This window comes from Equus quagga, chromosome 4 (genome assembly GCF_021613505.1).
Source record: "Equus quagga isolate Etosha38 chromosome 4, UCLA_HA_Equagga_1.0, whole genome shotgun sequence".
NCBI classification, from domain to species: domain Eukaryota; kingdom Metazoa; phylum Chordata; class Mammalia; order Perissodactyla; family Equidae; genus Equus; species Equus quagga.
In genome coordinates, this window is record NC_060270.1 from 46,964,432 (window position 1) to 46,982,674 (window position 18,243).

General features: G+C 36.5%; 1 protein-coding gene across 1 annotated transcript in view; it reads left to right on the forward strand.

The window, feature by feature from the left end:
• SPATA16 (spermatogenesis associated 16) overlaps positions 1 to 18,243 on the forward strand; it is a 198,464-nt gene that overhangs the window by 75,599 nt on the left and 104,622 nt on the right. The window contains exon 3 of the mRNA XM_046657802.1: positions 2,323 to 2,412. Coding sequence (XP_046513758.1) covers positions 2,323 to 2,412 — 90 coding nt within the window. The remainder of the gene's footprint in view (positions 1 to 2,322; positions 2,413 to 18,243) is intronic.

The window sequence follows — 18,243 nt, forward strand, 5'->3', positions numbered from 1 at the left end:
TGGTGTGATGGTTAAAAGAACCTAGTCCAGTGTAGCAATAGTGATTTCCAAACTCATGCCCTTTACTTGTATTTCTTCAACACCATAGAAAGGATTTTTAATTATAAGCAATTTTTAAAAATCTATCCTTTTTTAAAATCACACTGAAACATTGTTTACCTCACCAACTCTCACTACCCACAAAAATCTTCTCCTCCACCTACTTCCAAAGCCACTCTAATGACTCTTCCTCTCTCTCCTCCTTCTCTTTTACTAAACCCTTCCCTCCCTACTTCTCCTGCCCACCACACCCCATCCTTCTCTCAAGTCTAATCCATCTTTGTCAAAAAAAACTTGTCTGGCAAAGCAAGATTCTTGGAGAATAGCGCAGCAAAACCATAACACTACAGCATGGGCAGAGATGTCAAAGCTAGAAACATCCGTTCAGTAAGGATGTTACCCCTTCACATTTGCAGGCATTTACTAAAAATGCATAAGTGAATGAATGATTACAAAGTAAGAGGGGAGAATTAGCTGTAATGTGGAGGAAAAAGTTCTGGTCAGAGTCGGAAGACCCAGGCCCCTAGGCAGAGCTCTGTTCTTTTCACTCTGATCTACTTTTACAAGATTACTTTTACAGGGATAAAACATATAAACATGCTTTGAAAACATACTTTTTTCCTGAGTCAATATAAAGTATTAGTAATAAACATTAATAGTTCAGTATTGATATGGAATAAACTATGTAATAGGTTTTAAATTTCCAACATTTTAATCAGAAATCACCAAAGTAAATGATCTGTGTTCTTGGGGGATTAATGTATTCATTTGTACAAATGATTAGTCATAGAATACAATAAACCTTCATTAACTTAGGCCCCCTAATTCAGAAATCATCCTAGGAGAGGCAGGAACATATAAAACGAAGTGTTGTGGCTAAAGATGAGAAATACAATAAACTTGAAACAACGCTCCAACTAACTAGTTGTGTTTGATTTTAGAAAGGTCCCTTACCTCTCTAGATTCTATTCACTTATGTTTATAGTGAGCTAAATTATTCATTCTATCCATCTCATCATCATATAATCTATGATTCTACATGGACCAGACAGATATTTCTTTTCTGCTTTATTCTTTCCTTAAGCAATGTTTCTGGGAATGGAAATTTTTGCCTCCATGTTTTTTAATCTGGAGTTCATCAATAGCTTTACAGGGCTATTCCCTAAATTTGGGCAATTATATTTATGTGCATTTTTCTGGATAGAGGGCCGTAGCTTTCATTTGATTTTCAAAAAGCTCTGTGAACTTCTCAAAAAAGATTAAGAACCACTTACTTCAATAATGAATTAATTCCATGTGATTCTCATCAACTTGTAAAAACAGGCTGACAAGAAATTTGCTTGATCATCCCATGTTGGTTCTATAACATTTTGTATCCCACATCAATAACACAACACACTCTGCTACTATAAGCTACATTTCAGACTTTCACTAATGACTGTCTCCCCACTGGGTGATGGGCAATGGCCTACATCTGTCTAGTTTGTCTCATTATATCAAACGCCTTGAATAGTGCGTGGCTCTCAGTGAACCAAGCAAGGGGAATGTCTACCCGCTTATCTCTGGGGGAAGAAGGCAGCTGTGGAGTGATCATCTTCTCATCTGGACTTGCATTGAAACTTCAGAACTCTATGAGATGATGGAAGAATCAGCAAGTAAGGATAGATAGATCATCTTATCCACATATCAAGCTTTGTAATTTCACTAACAGAAAATGGAAGCCCAAAGTGAATAAAGGCCTTACCAGAAGTGGCAAGGTCAGGACCAGAGTCCTTAATGAGGGATCCTTCCATTTTACTACATTGCCCAGGTAGAGGAAAAAACAGACCCAATTATGGAGTGCAAATGAACATGTCACCCAAATGCCAGTTCCTTTCTTTTAACTGAAATTCAGCAGCTAACAACCTCCTCCCTCATTATAGGAAGATATGCCATAAATAAACCGGGATTTTTGCCTGATTTATTAACGTAAGCAAATAAAACAACGTCGTATCTTATATGTAATATAAGTTGGATTCAAATTTTTTGTCATTTGTCATAACTACAAAAGATATCCAGTGCTATAAACAAAATTGCTTTTACCATGCAAACTTAGTTAGTTTTTCAATAATGCTTGTTTATTTGTCTTAACTGATAATTATTAGAAGAAAAGGGCTTCAATCATTAGTATCTTTTAAAATATATAGTATATAAAATTGAATGGATGCTATTTCATTCCTCTAGACTTCTGGTAATTGACTTTTCAAACCTAATAACATTTGCATTTCTTTTATCTTTTTCCAGGAGCATTGTTTTAAACCCAGCCTATTTCCGAAATCATCTTCGTCAGGCAACAGTGTTTAGATGTCTGGAGAGATATTCAGAAGCTGCCCGGTATGTTTGTTATAACTTTTGTGAAGATTGATTTCAAGTTAAATTAATTTTATTCTCAGCTTCTGGTAATAGCATAATACAACTTTCCATTTCTCTCATGGAATATGATTTTACCAGAATTATTGTCTTATAAACGTCAAGCCAACAATTATTGACTATCTTTTTCTTTAATTAAAGCCATTCTGTGTTCATAGCTCTTAGTAAAATTCAAACTTTCTAGCCATGAGGTCACTGATAATGATGGGAAAACTTCCATGGAAGATTAGAAATGAACTTGACCTCTTGCTTTCAATACATTCCTGATCCTGGTTGTAATGACACAATTCTGTGCCTATCTCTTTTTTGAGCTCTGGAAATAAAATCCAACCACATAAAAAGGACCCCAGGAGCCCATTTCTAGAAAAGATGGCATCAGTTATAACACCGAGGGTTGTTAGAGGTATCCTAAAGTATTGCCTCTTGGACTCCAATATGTTTCATAAAAACCTAGTGAGGCAATTCTTAATGTTCTCATGCCCAGAACCTAGACTTATGGCAAATACTTGTAAGAATTATGCAGCAGCCTCAATGTTACACTCAGAATTCCTCCTTACCTATGACAACCAAGGCTTATTTCTTCCTGGATCAAGCTCATCGTATCAGACTCCCCTTCCCTTTGTTAAACTCTCTCAAAGAATTTTCCTCATCTCCCAATGTATAGGTACCTGCTGTTTCTTGATCATCCACTTTAGCACCCCAGGAATTTATCAAGAAATTGTGGGTGATTTTCACATTTGGTCCAAGCATAACTCCTAAGAAATCCACAGTAAATAGGGATGAGGGGCCTAGGGTGCAGGTGGCTACTGTCTCTAGAACATTTGCAAATAACACTTTCTTGGAAAATGGAGTTTAAGGAATTTAAGTGGATAATAAAATGGTTCCATAAAATTGATACGATGTGGTTAACAACAATTGCGTCTGTATCAGATGGCCCTAGAAGTTACCTGAATTCAATTAATCTTTTTATATAGTCCATTTTTCCTTGTGTTCCTTCTCCAATATGTTTTAGCTTACATACTCACATATGACTTCTTCCTGCTTTTTATTTTCTCCACTGAGTTGTCCCTGTGGCTTACTTTCTGTTCACACACTTTTCCTAACTATGTGAATGAGAGGGAACTTACAACGATAGTAAGCTTCCTTCTGTCCCAGCTGTTTAAAGATCACCAGTTATAAATGAAGCTAATATATTCAGCAAAAACAGACAGTTATCTGTAAAATAGTTTTCCTTAAGAGGTGGTTTATTAATTGTCTTCTGAATCTAATCAAAAGATAATAGGAGAAGGCTAGATGCAATGTCAGAACTAGATTGCAACTAGTAAAAATCTGCTATGGGTGTTCTGGAATCAGTTTGCACAAACTCTAGAAAGCTGGTTGTTAAGTATTCAGGAATTTTGGGAGAGCTAGATGTTAAACTATAGGAGAAATTAGCAATGCTGGGGAATTTACACTATGGAAATGGCAAATGCTGCAAATCCAGGCTTTTTGGGTTTAGGGGAGAGCCAGATGACTAGCATATCATTGACTATAACAATTATTATCAAGACTAATTGTTTGAGCTAAAGTGGTGAAGACAATTCCTTATGGGTTCTAAAACAAATAAACAATGAGAACTTGAAAACTAGAAAATTGTCTGTATTTACCATCTAAAATTAACACTGAATATCCATTGTCCTTGACATGTATATTTCTGCAGTAAAATAATTACATCTGTTTAATATCATTTGATGACTGACCTGACAGTGCTCCTTGAGAACATTCCCAATAACTCTTGGTTATGCTGGTATGGACTTTTAGCAGAAAAGCAGATAGAATGGCTTTCAGATACAAGTGTTTTTCATCTTAGTTTCCTTGGCTATTAGATACATCTTCAACATGTGGTTATCAGTCATCCTCTTTTTCCCCCCAAGGGAAAGAATGCTATGAACGATGAGCATGAATATCTTAGTATCTCTTAGCTATTAGATTTCCAATGTAAAACAATAAATACAATTCAATATATAAAGTATTCATGTTTATCAACCAATTTCTTGGAGATTTAGGTAGTTTGGTTCAGGCTTCTTACAAGTACATTATATTAAAACTCAATGGAAAAGCCAACGCATCAAGGTTATTTCCTCTTGGATGCCAAGTAGTCACGTTTCTGAGGTTGAGAGGCATCTACCACATACAAAAAAATGCGATTACTATGTGACTTAGGAAGCCTTAAACCATGATTCTCGTGGAACTGGATCGTCTTCTATCTGATCCAAGAGAGAGTATTTACAATCAGTCCCTGGAAATTGGGCTAAGGTTTCCTGAGCCAAACCAGCTGTACCCGGGAAGGAATTCCTAGTGCATAGGCCAGAAAAGAGTCTCAGGACAGACTCATAAAAGTTCAGATTCTCAACCAGACAGGCCAGAAGAAAGGCTACTCCCTGTGACTGAATAGAAGGTATCAGTCTGATTTACATCAATGGACAGGTCCTTTTATTTTAAGGGGAAATATCTTTTTAGTAACAGCCTACCAGAAGAAAGAGCAAAAATATATCGATGGTAGAAAACTGAATAAAAATAAGGATTTTTTTTTTTGGTTTAGGCTCTACAGGGATGCTGGTCATCCTTGAGGAGACAACTGGCACTGGTAAAATTGGTGAAATCATATTTTCAGACCGCAAATCTAAATTGAGATTTCTGTAACGCCCCAAGAAACAGCCAACCTGTGAGGCCTTAACCGAAATAGCAAGCAGCCTAGCTCTTTAACATCTCATTGCTTCTACACATGCAAAAGTATATGTGTTGAAGTAGAATGTCCTTGCTCAAATCTGTCCCTCCTCCCCAACACTCACACTTATATGCGTGCGCACGCACACACGCACACACACACATTTGGCCTACTTTCATAAGAAAGATGATAAGACAAAAAACAATAAGCACAGATGTGAAACAAAAGTCAAGAGTGAGTGTTTTGTGAAAAGAACTAATGACTCTTGATAATATGAACGGCATGATGTCGCTCATCTCTATATGCTCATTGACTTAAGCATAGCGCTTGGCATATACCAAGCACCAGTTCAGGTTTGAAAATTAAATTACCTAGTTTTTGAGTTTATGGTTAATAACAATTTAGCTACATCAATAAGGAGACATTACATGAAATTGTTAGTAGAACCCTGGTTGAAAGATAAATATGAGAGTGTGCACACAGTAAAGTCATGTGATAGTATCATGCCTCCTATAATGGAGATCCGTAAGGCAAAAATAGATGACATTGCACAGAATCTTTAGTTAAGACCACGCTGTGTAAGAGGACAAACAGGAGGTAACACTAAAGGAGAAAGCACAACAAGGCCTCTTTATCCATCACTGAGGAAGAACAAGCTGTGTTTTTCTACATACATGAACTAGGATATACTGGAGCAGGAATAATGCATTCAAATGCTTACAAAGCCCAGGCAGATGGTGTGTGAACGAGGCCAATTATAAGATTAAAGGATGTTGTTTGAACCACAAAAAACTGGAGATAACTAACTAGAGTGACCATATAATTTATCTTTCAAATTGGACACTTGTGATAGTGAAAGTGAGCACCATTAAGGATTATAAAAGGAAAACAGGCATAAACGGAGATTGTCATGAGCACAGTGGCTACATGGTCAACCTACCACTGGCCCTTCCGAAGGGAGTGGCCGTATTCAAGTCCAGCTAATGTTGCTGTATAGGAATGTAGTTGCAGTGTTGCAGCTTTTTGAGTCTTCAAGAAACAGTATAATAATTCAGAGCTTTCCAAGAAATTTCTTCACTTTTAAATGTTGGCAATTATTTCAAGTTTTTCAAACACAGTGTCGTCTTAAGAAAACTGAAGTAGTCCCATTCATGAAAATTTGATTCACTGAAGAATCAATTTGCCAAATGACCAATTTGTAGAATTCACCAAATTTAAAGTTTACTAAAACTTATTTTAAGAAATAATCTTATTGAATAATTAATATGAATATATTTTCTTATGTGCATATTCCTCATGAATACATTCAGCAACTTTTTTTTAGTTTTGGAGAATTTTCCAATTTTCAAAAGCTAAAGTCATAGCATGGTTTATTCTCATGAATATGTTCTTCCTGTGTTTATAATTATTACTCTACTGTTCTTGAATATACTCTATGACTATTTTCTCAAGAATATAACCAAAATTTTAATTTGGAAGTCTAGCAACTTATACTCATTTCTTTCTGAAATTTTAAAAGTCATTTTTTGTTTTTAACCTTGTATCATTTATAGGATTCTTTCCCCAATTTTTGGAGAGTGACCAAATTTACCTATTTGATAAAATGTATTTTTAACTGTTTATAGCATTTACAACAATTCATATTTAATCAGACGATTTTAACAGCGTTCTTCTTTATCTCCTGAAGATAGAAAAGCCAAGATAGGGAAAAGGGACAGGAAGCAACACCACACAATCTGGGGAGACTGAAGAACAGAGAGAAAGTGAGGGCCCTAGAACCATGGAGTTCTAGTTTCTTTCAAATCCATCTGTAGGATTGCTGTAAATTTTCTAAAGAGTTAAATAAACTAAGTTTAGTAAGTAAATATATTTATAAATTTGACAAATTGGTCATTTGACCAACTCATCATCCGATGAATTGACCTGGAGCCCACAGAAGGCTGTGGACCACATCAAATCTGAAGCCTGGACCAAGTCCTCTTTTCCAGCTCTAAATGAATACTGGAGTTGAATCCCTCCAGGGTAAATGCTGAGCTTCCTTCTACCAACATGAGGTTTCCTTCCCCGGTCCAATTTTGTGCTAGGCCACTTCGGGAAAGATTTTAGTCTAAAACCAGCAATCCACTGTCAGAAAAAGACGGTATTTTACAGAGTTCAGTAGCTTCAGTTAATTTACTTTCTGCAACAAATCTGATCTATTCTAAGTTTTATTTTGTAATATTACTATTTAATATCATGTAATATATGTAATATTGTGAGAAATAGATTAACTAATAAAGTAAGTAGTCTTAAATTTTTCTTTATCTTCGCACTTAAAGTAATGCACTAAATGACAAGCTGAATTTCAGAACTATTTTATGTTACACGTGACTTTTAGAATTAAAAAAACAAATTGATGAGATGCCGCCAAGTTGTATCAGTCCGCTTGTTGCTAGGCTAAGAATTTTCTCCCTCATAGCTAATTCTCAGCTTTGCCTCTCTCTCTCTTCACCTCTGACAATGTCTTTTAGTTTACTCCTGTTTTACATTTTGGCTACCTGCCACTCTCATCCTGCTTCTCTGCACTCACCTCTTGTTTCATGCCTCTTCCCTCTTTCTGAAAAATTCCTTCCTCCCTTGTGAGCATCCCCTTCCATCTGGTCATTAAGATGCCATCCCAATGCATTTCATTCAGTCTGTAAGACTTTGGCTCTCCTTGGTGATCACCACTGCTATAACTGATCAGTGATTACATTTGCTTTATCTTGTATTTTATACTTGGAATTTGAGACAGATTAGGATATTTGAATTTTCTGGAAATCTGCTCTCCAGATGAGGATACAATGAAAACCTCAAACCATAAATCCCTTGAAAAACAGATTCTTTTAGAAATGAATGATCAGCCATGCCTAAGGTGTGACACATTAGAGCATCAATTTTTGAATGAGAATTAGTATAAACACTTAGGGTCTGGGCTCCGTATGAGCATAAAGATGTCCCAGTGTTTTTCTTTTGCCTGGAAGTATGTTTCTGCTAAGCCAAATCAAAACACAATACTCCAAGATGCATTGATTCGTGGCTACCCTCAGTGACAAGTAAGATGGTAGAGGTTAGTAGAGGTGAGAGTAGGTGGGTTTCTTGAGACCCAGCGTGGGATTTGAGGGTTTTGTTCTTTGTTGCTGTTGTTTTCTTATGAAAGTTGATCCTACAGGAAATTGGGAAGAATGCATATATAAATCACAATCTGCCGAAAGAAAAGAGATCCAAAAATAAACTGAAGTGTTCGTTCAGAAATCTGGTAGCATAAAGTACTGGTGCTGTCTTAGACAAGCAGTCACTCAGGAGTAGTCCTACAGCAGCAAGCAGGAAGAAACTGTGTCAGCTTTTTTGGTGTCATGGAACTCTATGATTTTAAATGAGATTATTATGTATCTTGCAAGGGAGGAGAATATACTGACAGGTAGACTCGAGACAAGTGATTCTGAAAAGATGATAGTAGTGTTGGGAGTTTATTTTAACAGTTCTGATTCAATTTGAAGTGTAAAACCCATTCATTCACCATTCAAGGTGCTAAAAATATAATCACAGATTTTTTTGGTTAAAATAAGTTCTCATTTATGTCTACAAATAGATTAAATGAAGACTGTAGGATAATTTTTGTTCTTAAACTGGTCATCTGCCTAAAGGGTTTTCTGTCTCTTTCTTGGAGGTAGTTCACCATTGCCAGAACAGCTTTAGTGTGGTCTGGCATTAGTCAGTCATATATGACATATAGTTACATGTTGGAAGACGGACATGATCATTCTACCATTAAGTGACCGTCCTTTCTCTAGATATAATAAGGCTATGTGAACCCTAGACACTGTAAAAATGTTGCTTCTTGGTGTATGATTTCTAAAACTGACATTAGTAAAGAGATACCTAGTCATTTCACGTGGCTTAGGTTAAATATCTAAGACTACAGCACATCCTATTTTTATGTGTGTAAGTTGTACTGTTTGTGATTTCAAGGAAAAAAGTGAAGGTTAAAATACACTGGAGCTTCAAGTTTCTAGCCGTCCCTTATAGCTTAAGGATTTAAAATTGCAGACTTATAAATGGCTAATTTCATAACAAAAATATTAATTTTAGGGACCAGCCCTGTGGCATAGTGAGTTCGGCGTGCTTCACTTCAGTGCCCCGGGTTCACAGGTTCAGATCTCCAACACAGACCTATACCACTTGTCAGCCATGCTGTGGCAGCAGCCCACATGCAAAATAGAGGAAGATTGGCACAGATATTAGCTCAGGGCTGACCTACCTCAAGGCAGAAAAAAAAAAGGAATATTGGCAATGGATCTTAGCTCAGAGCTAATCTTCCTCAGCAAAAAATAAAAAATAATTTTAAGGCTGCAATGACATCAGGAGGCTAAAAAGTAATTCTGTTGCCTTAAGAAGAGTTGAACCTTTTGGACATAATCCAAATTATAAATAAATTATTGCAAAGATACATAATCTTACATAAAAATAGAAAAAAAAATTATTTAGCTGAGACTGTTGAAAACAACATCTAAAAATTCATGAGAGAAAAACAAACATTGACTGGCCTTGTGAATCCCTCCATCTTGCTGATGTTTATCATAATAATTATTTTTGTCCCTTTTCTCTTTTGTATGCTATGCTATGTATTTGCATTACGTTTAAACATTTCTAAAATAATTTATAAATGCACAGTTCTAAATGGACTATGTGCTTTTTCGGCAAATATTGGTCTAGAAAACTGTGGCAGAGTATAGAGAAAGATTTTTTTCTTTGTCATGGATCCAACCTTGCATCTTAAAAAAGTGGGTGGACGGTCCACTCCAGTCACATAGCGGTTAAGTTGCACACTCCACTTTGGCGGCCAAGGGTTTGTGGGTTCAGATCCGGGTCATGAACCTAGTACCCCTCGTGCGGCCACACTGTGGTCGCATCCCATATAAAATAGAGGAAGATTGGCACAGATGTTAGCTCAGCAACAATCTTCCTCAAGCAAAAAAAGAGGAAAGTTGGCAACAGATGTTAGCTCAGGGCCAATCTTCCTCCCCTGACCAAAAAAGTGGGTGGAGCAATGATGAGTACATAAGAGAGAATGCAGAAAAGCTCTAGGATGTGACATTTTAAGTGTGAAGAAATAGAAATCTTCTCTTTCCTCTCTTCTTTCCTTCAATCAGATGTCCACCCAATTCCACATTTTCTACAATAATAGAATGTAGAAAACCAGTTAAACATTACAAAGCTTAGTCCAAAGGAGCTGAAGTTTAACTCTGAGAGTTCTGTGCAGTTTTCTAATATCTAAGTGTTGCCAGGTGAATGAGAGTTTAGTCTGCAGATGCTAAAATTATGACAAATGGATCAAAACCTCCATGTTTTTAATCTATAAATTGGAGGTAATAATAGCATTTATGTCACAGAGGTTATTATGAGGATAAATGAGACAATTTATGTGGTGCACTTAGCACAGTGCTTGGCACATCATAAACTCAATAAAAAATGAGCTATTGTCATTGTTTTTGTTCTTGTTGACAATTAGAGCTCTTTGAAGATAGATGAAGTTACCTCAAGAGACAATGAGTTTCTCAGCATTGAAACCAGAATATGTCAAGCAGTCATTTAGCTGAGGTATTGCACTACATGAGGTAAGACTATGCCATGGGCTCTTTGATCCTGTCTCCCTCGGAAAGTCAATGTCAATTCTGTATTTCTGGAAAGCCCAGCGTTAACATAGGGACTGAAGGGCAAGATTCTGATGGGTTTAAGGTGTTAAAAGGGACAAGATTTTGACTTTTTAAAAAATTCTGTGTAGGACTAGATCATTAATTTTAGCATGCTGTTTCATTCTGAGTGATGTTCCAGTTATTCCTGAAGGGTAAGTTAGAGCATCACGTCCCCTGGGGTGGGCAGGTGGAACTTCAAATTACGTAGAGAAAGAGAAGAGTTCAGGTCACCTGATCCTAACTCCAATCCTCTCTTTTTCTTCCTTTCCTCATTTCTGTCAAAAATAGCAAAACCTTGATAAAAGATTAGGCTGGAAATCCTAACAACACACTGCCAGAAACTCTGAAGTTTTTCACCTTTTTTTTTTAATACCGGCATTGGTTCATCACACTATTATGCACATAAATTAATCTTGATGCCACTAATTGTGAAAATTGCTTCTAAGTCAAAAGTTCTGTTTCTGTCTCTGCCTGCTAAAGAGGAATCATCTACACTAGAGAATTATAGTCAAGCCCGAGAGACCTGGGTTCTACTCCGAGGGCTACAAATGACTAAGTATGTGTGACCTTGGGCGAGCGAATTAAGTAAGCTCTTTGAGTTTCCATTTCCTCAACCATAAAGTGGAGATAATAATACTGCTTTACAAAGTAAGCATAAGGATTAAATTAAATAATGAATATAAAACTCTAAACTCAGTGCCTGGCACACAGTAAGCCCTCAATTCATTATTGCTGCTGCGGCTGTTATTGCTCTTATTGTTACAAGCTTGGAAGAATGATGTCTAAAACCCTAATACATTCACTCTGAATTAATTCTGTTAAGTGAAACTTTGTTATAAAAATTATATTCCTGGACTTCTCCCTCAATTTATCTCAATTTTAGCAGCCATCATCTATGACCTCCTGCTCTTTGCCAAGCTTTATGTCAGATGCTTGTTGTGCATATCTTTGTTCCTCACAACTCTGCAAAGAAATTATATTCTGCATTTTGTAGGTAAGGCAACTTAAGCTAGAGTTTGAATAATGTGTTAAAGATCATGCCATTGATAAGTAGCAAAACTTGGATTCGACTTTAATTTTATCATCAAGACCCCGACTCTTGCACAAAAGGATACACATGATATTATGAGACTTTGTATTTGCCATTTGGGTGAGTTTGAAATGGTGTTACTTTGTTGTGATTTACATTTTCACTTTTTTTATTACTAATGAGCCTGTGAATTTTTAATATATTTATTAGCCAATCATGTTTCCTATTCTGTAAAATGCTCATTTGTGTATTTATCTTTTGCTCATTTCCTATTGGATTGTTTGTCTTTTTATTATTGAATCTTAGGATTCTTTTTTTTTTTCCCAAAGATTTTATTTTTCCCTTTTTCTCCCCGAAGCCCCCTGGTGCATAGTTGTATATTCTTTGTTGTGGGTCCTTCTAGTTGTGGCATGTGGGACGCCGCCTCAGCGTGGTTTGATGAGCAGTGCCATGTCCGTGCCCAGGATTCGAACCAATGAAACACTGGGCCGCCTGCAGCGGAGCATGCAAACTTAACCACTCGGCCACGGGCCCAGCCCCTAAATCTTAGGATTCTTTATATATTCTGAGTGCTAATAATTTTTGGTAATATGTGTTACAAATAATTTCTTCTAATTTAAGGTTTATATAATCATACTCATGTATCTTTTGATAAAAAACACAAGCCTAAACACTTAATTTTAGTTTAGTTAAATGTAGTCAAATTCCTTTAGGATTTGCACTGTTTGAGTTTTAAGAAATACTCTCCTATCCCAAGCTCAAGAAGATAGCTGCATATATTATCTTCAAAAATTTTAAAGTTTTCCCTTTGCCTTTAAATTTTTGACCCAATGATAACTGATTTTTATATATAATGTGAGGTAGGAATCTATTATCATGTTTTTCCCTCAATGGATAGCCAATTGTCTTGACATCATCTTATTAAATCCTTTTGCTATTGATCTTCAATGTTGGCTCTGTCTCTATCAGTTTTCCTTATATGAATATGTTGATTTCTGGTCTCTATTCTATTCATTCATCTATTTGTCTGTTGCACTGCCAAAACCACACTATTCTATATAGGCTGGTTTTGTAATAGGTCTTGATATCTGGCAAAGCAAACCTCCCTAACTGATTCTGTTTTAAGAATGTCCTGTCTATTCTTGGCCTTTTGCTCTTCCACATAAACTGTATAAAGTGTGAATTTGAATTCCAAACCAAGGAGTGTAGGTTCTGGTTAGGAATTCCCAAAGAAGGCTTTCTTACTTTTTCTTGTGCTCCACCATCTTCCAAGGTCAAGACTAGCCTGTAGTTCCTCTATTTTGCTCTGTTAGAGTTTCTCCGAGTTCTTTCACTGAACATGTTATTTCTTAAAGAAACCGTGATGGAAGTGGTCTTCCATTCGATCTTCACTTTGCTCAGACCTCAGGCTTTGTCTCCTTTTCCCCATGCACATGTCCTGTTAAAAGACAGTTACTAGACCAGTAAATATTGACAGATAACCTCAGAAAAAACACCAACTTAGTGCTTGCTTACCAAACTCCTTTACTTATATAACACTACCCAAACATTAAAAAAAAAAAAAGCCTATTTGACACAAAGGCACTCCCAATTACCAGAAATGAAACAATTTGAGTAACAAAGTAAATATTAATAGTATCAAAGGTAAACCCATAAAATTACATGAAGTTCATACTAACATAAAAATGAATAAATAAATAAATGTATAGGGAACAAAGAAAAACTCTTGCTTACAGAAGAATATCAATTAATAAATGTGGAAAGAATGGGAAAAAATCAATATAAGCCAACAGCACAGTAATAATTGTTGCAGGCAAGATCCAATAATGGACTTTCAGTTTCTAGTCCAGCATATAAGGAGCTTAGAAGTTGCTACTCGATCCTAACAACAAGAAAATAGCTGAACAAACTGAAAAATCAACAACTCTTCTTAGATCTGTAAGAGAAGCGAGGTCACAGGGTAAATCAGCTATCCCAAAATTGGAGAGACAGACAGAGACAGAGAATCACAACTTACTAGAGGATAAATCTCTGATTAAAACCTCTGTGGGCGGGGCCGGCCCAGTAGAGCAGCGGTTAAGTTCCCACGTTCTGCCTCGGCAGCCCAGGTTTCACCGGTTCAGATCCCGGTGTGGACCTTAGCAGGTGCACCGCTTATCAAGCCATGCTGTGGCAGGAGTCCCACACATAGAGTAGAGGAAGATGGGCACGGATGTTAGCTCAAGGCCAGTCTTCTTCAGCAAAAAGAGGATGATTGGCAGCAGATGTTAGCTCAGGGCTAATGATCCTCAAAAAAAACAAAAAACAAAAAAACGAAACCTCTGTGGGAACCAGTGCTGGAGTAGAAAAACCTGAACTATAATTGACAAATTGCTAGAGGCTCAATGTGGACAACTCTGAGAGCTAAAAGTTCCAGGGGGATTCAGTCATAAGGAGGCCCCTACAGTTTTGTGAGTTTTACCTCCAGGATCCCTACCAGGTCCTCACAGTGAATATGGGAGAAAATTCCCCTCACACTTCCAGCAGAAGGAGGGAAAGAGGAACCATTTTGAAATATGCCAGAGCATTCTGCTCTTCTTAACAAGGCCTGCCCTCAAGAGAAACTATTTTATCAGAATCTGACATAGCTGGAGAAAGGGAAATACCCAACTCTAGCCTCCTCTAGCCACTTTGTCACACCTAAGGGAGGGGGACTGAGCAGCACTATGAGGTCCACAGCCCAGGGGCACAGACTCACCTGATGTAAATCATTGACAGAGGCTTAATCTAGGACTTCATGATGCTTCCCGTCCCCTCACACCTTACCACTACGTGGCTAAAAGTCTATTTACTGCTCTTCCTTATACCCAGTACATCATGTCCACCTTTCAATAAAAAGTTAAAAAGCATACTAAAAAGCAAAAAAAAGAAAAAACACCCATAGTTTGAAGAGACTAAACAAGCATCAGAACCAGAATCATATGTGGCAGGAATGTCAGAATTATCAGAACAGGTATTTTTTTAAAACTATAATTAATGTGCTAAGGGCTTTAATAGAAAAATAGACAACATGCAAGAAAAGATAGATAATGTAAGCAAAGGGATAAAATTCTAAAAAAGAGAATCAAACAAACACTAGAGATCAAAAACACTGTAATAGAAATGAAGATTGCCTTTGACAGGCTCATTAGTAGAATAGATAGCCTGCATAAAGAATCTCTGAGCTTGAGGACATGCCAATATAAAGTTCCAAAACTGAAAATCAAGGAGAAAAAGGATTGAACAAAGAAAAAGAGCAAAATATCCAAGAACGCTGGGGCAACTACAAAAGGTGTACATACATGTAATGGGAATAGCAGAAGGAGAAGAAAGTGAGAAGCAAGATTTGAAGCAATGACTGGGAATTTCCAAGTATTACTGTCAAACAGCAAAACACAGATTCAGGAAGCTCAGAGAACAACAAACAGGACAAATGCCAAAAATCTATACCTTGGCATATCATTTTCCAATTATATAAAATCAAAGATAAAGAAAGAATCCTGAAAAAAGCCACTGGAAAAAAAATCTTACATATAGAGGAGCAAAGATAAGCATTGCATCCAACTTTTCCTCAAAAACCATGCAAGCAAGAAGAGAGTGAATGAAGTACTTAACGTGTTGAAAGGGAAAAAAAAAACCTAGAATTCTGTACCTTGTGAAAGCATCCCTCAAAAGTGAAGGAGAAATAAAGACTTTCTCAGGCAAACAAAAATTGAGGGATCTGCCTCGCAAGATATGTTAAAAGAAGATCTTCAGAGAGAAGGAAAATGATATAGGTCAGAAACTCTGATCTGCATAAAGAAAGGGACAGATGAAAGAATAAACAACTGAAGGCAAAATAAAAACTTTTATTTTTCTTATTCTTAATTGATCTATCAGATATTTGTTCAAAATAATGATAGCAACAATATATTCAATTACATAAGCATATATATGATTATGTATATGTATATAGGCACTATGTGTGCTTATGGATAAGTGAAATGAATGACAGCAATGATACAAGGGATGGGAGGGAAGAATTTGGAATATTTTGTTATCTTAAGGTATCTTCACAATCTGTGAAGTGGTATAGTGTTATTTGAAAGTGTGTGTGCATTAGTTGTAAGTGTATATTGCAAACTCTAGGGCAACCACTAAAAAAAATTTTAGAAGAAGTTTAATTTATATACTAAGAATGGAGAGAAAATTGAATCATATAAAATGCTCAACCAAAACCACAAAAGGCAGAAAAAATGTGGAAAACAAAAATAGGAACAAGGGCAACAAATAGAAAACAGTAATGATATGGTAGATATTAATCCAATTATATCAGTAATCATTTCAAATATCAATAGTCTAAATATACCAATAAAAGACAGAGATTGTCAGAGTGGATCAAAAAATAATACTCAACTGTATTCTGTCTGCAAGAAATTCAATTTAAATATAAAGGCACACACAGATTAAACGTAAAGGGATAGAGAAAGATATACCATGCTATCACTAATCGAAAGAAAGTGAGAGTATCTATATTAATTTCATACAGAGCAGACTTCAGACCAAGAAAAGTTCTCAGGAATAGAGAGGATCATTACACAGTGACAAATAGGTCAATACTCCAAGAAGACATAATAATCCTTAGTGTGTTTGTGCCTAACAACAAAGGATCAAAATACATATGACAAAAATGACAGAAATTCAAGGAGAAACACGTGAACCCATTATTATAGTTGGAGACTTTAACACCTCTTAATTAGACAATGAACAGATTCAGCAGGCAGAAAACAAGTAAGGATGTAGTTAAACTCAACAACACCATCCATCAACTGGACATAATTGACATCTATAGACTGCTTCATCCAACAGCAGCATATTATACATTCTCCTCATTCTCACATGGCACATTCACCAGAATAGACCACTTCTAGGCCATAAAATACACCTTAACAAATTTGAAAGAATAGAAATCATCCAATATCTTCTCTCAGACCACAGAAGAATTAAACTATAAAAATAAGAGCAAATTAAATCTAAATCAGAGAAAAGGTATAAAAAAATTAGAGCCAAAATCAATGAAATTGAAAACAGGAAATCAATAGAAAGATAAATAAAATCAATAAGCCATTAGCCAGGCTAACTAAGTAAAAAAAAAACAAGGATACAAATTATTATATCAGAAATAAAAGAGGGAACATCTCTACAGCTTCCATGGACATGAAAAGAGTATTATGAACAACTCTGTGCCCACAAGTTTGATAACCTAGAGGAAATGGACCGATTTTTTGAAAGACACAATTTGCCAAAACTCACAAAGGAGAAATAGGCAATCTAAATAGGCCTATACCTATTTAAAAAATTGAATATTTAATAACCTTCCAAAACAGAAAGAACCAGGCCCAGATGAGTTCATTGCTGAATTATGCCAAATTTTTTTTTTTTTTTGCTTTTTCTCCCCAAATCCCCCCAGTACGTAGTTGTATACTTTAGTTGTGGGTCCTTCTAGTTGTGGCATGTGGGACACCACCTCAACATGGCCTGATGAGCGGTGCCATGTCCATGCCCAGGATCTCAACCAGCAAAACCCTGGGCCACTGAAGCGGAGCACATGAACTCAACCACTCGGCCATAGGGCCGGCCCCAATGCCAAATATTTAAGGACGAAATTATACCAATTCTCTATGATCTCTTCCAGAGGATACAACCAAAGAAACTACTTCCCAACTCATTTTATGAAGCCAGAAATCCTTAATCCCAAAATAAGACAAAGACATTACAAGAAAACTACAGTCAATATCTCATGAACATAGATGCAAAATCCTAAACAAAATATTAGCAAATTGAATCCAACAATATATAAAAAATCTATACACCATGACCAAGTGGGATGTATCCTAAGTGTACAAGGTTGGTTCAGAATTCGAAAACCAGTTAATTTAACCCATCATATCAATAGGCTAAAGAAAAGTCACATGATCATATCAATAGATGCAGAAAAAGCATTTGACAAACTCAAACATCTGCTCATGATAAAACCTCTCAGGAAGGGGCTGGTGACGTGGCAGAGTGGTTAAGTTTGTGCACTCCTCTTTGGCGGCCCAGAGTTTCACTGGTTCGGATCCTGGGCACAGACATGGCACAGCTCATCAGGCCATGCTGAGGCGATGTCCCACATATCACAACCAGAAGGACCACAACTACAACATACAACTATGTACTGGCAGACTTTGGGGAGAAAAAGAAGAAAAAAAATAAGATTGGCAACAGATGTTAGCTCAGGTGCCAAACTTTAAGAAAAAGAAAACTGTCAGTGAACTAGGAATAGAGGATAATTTCCTCACTCTGAT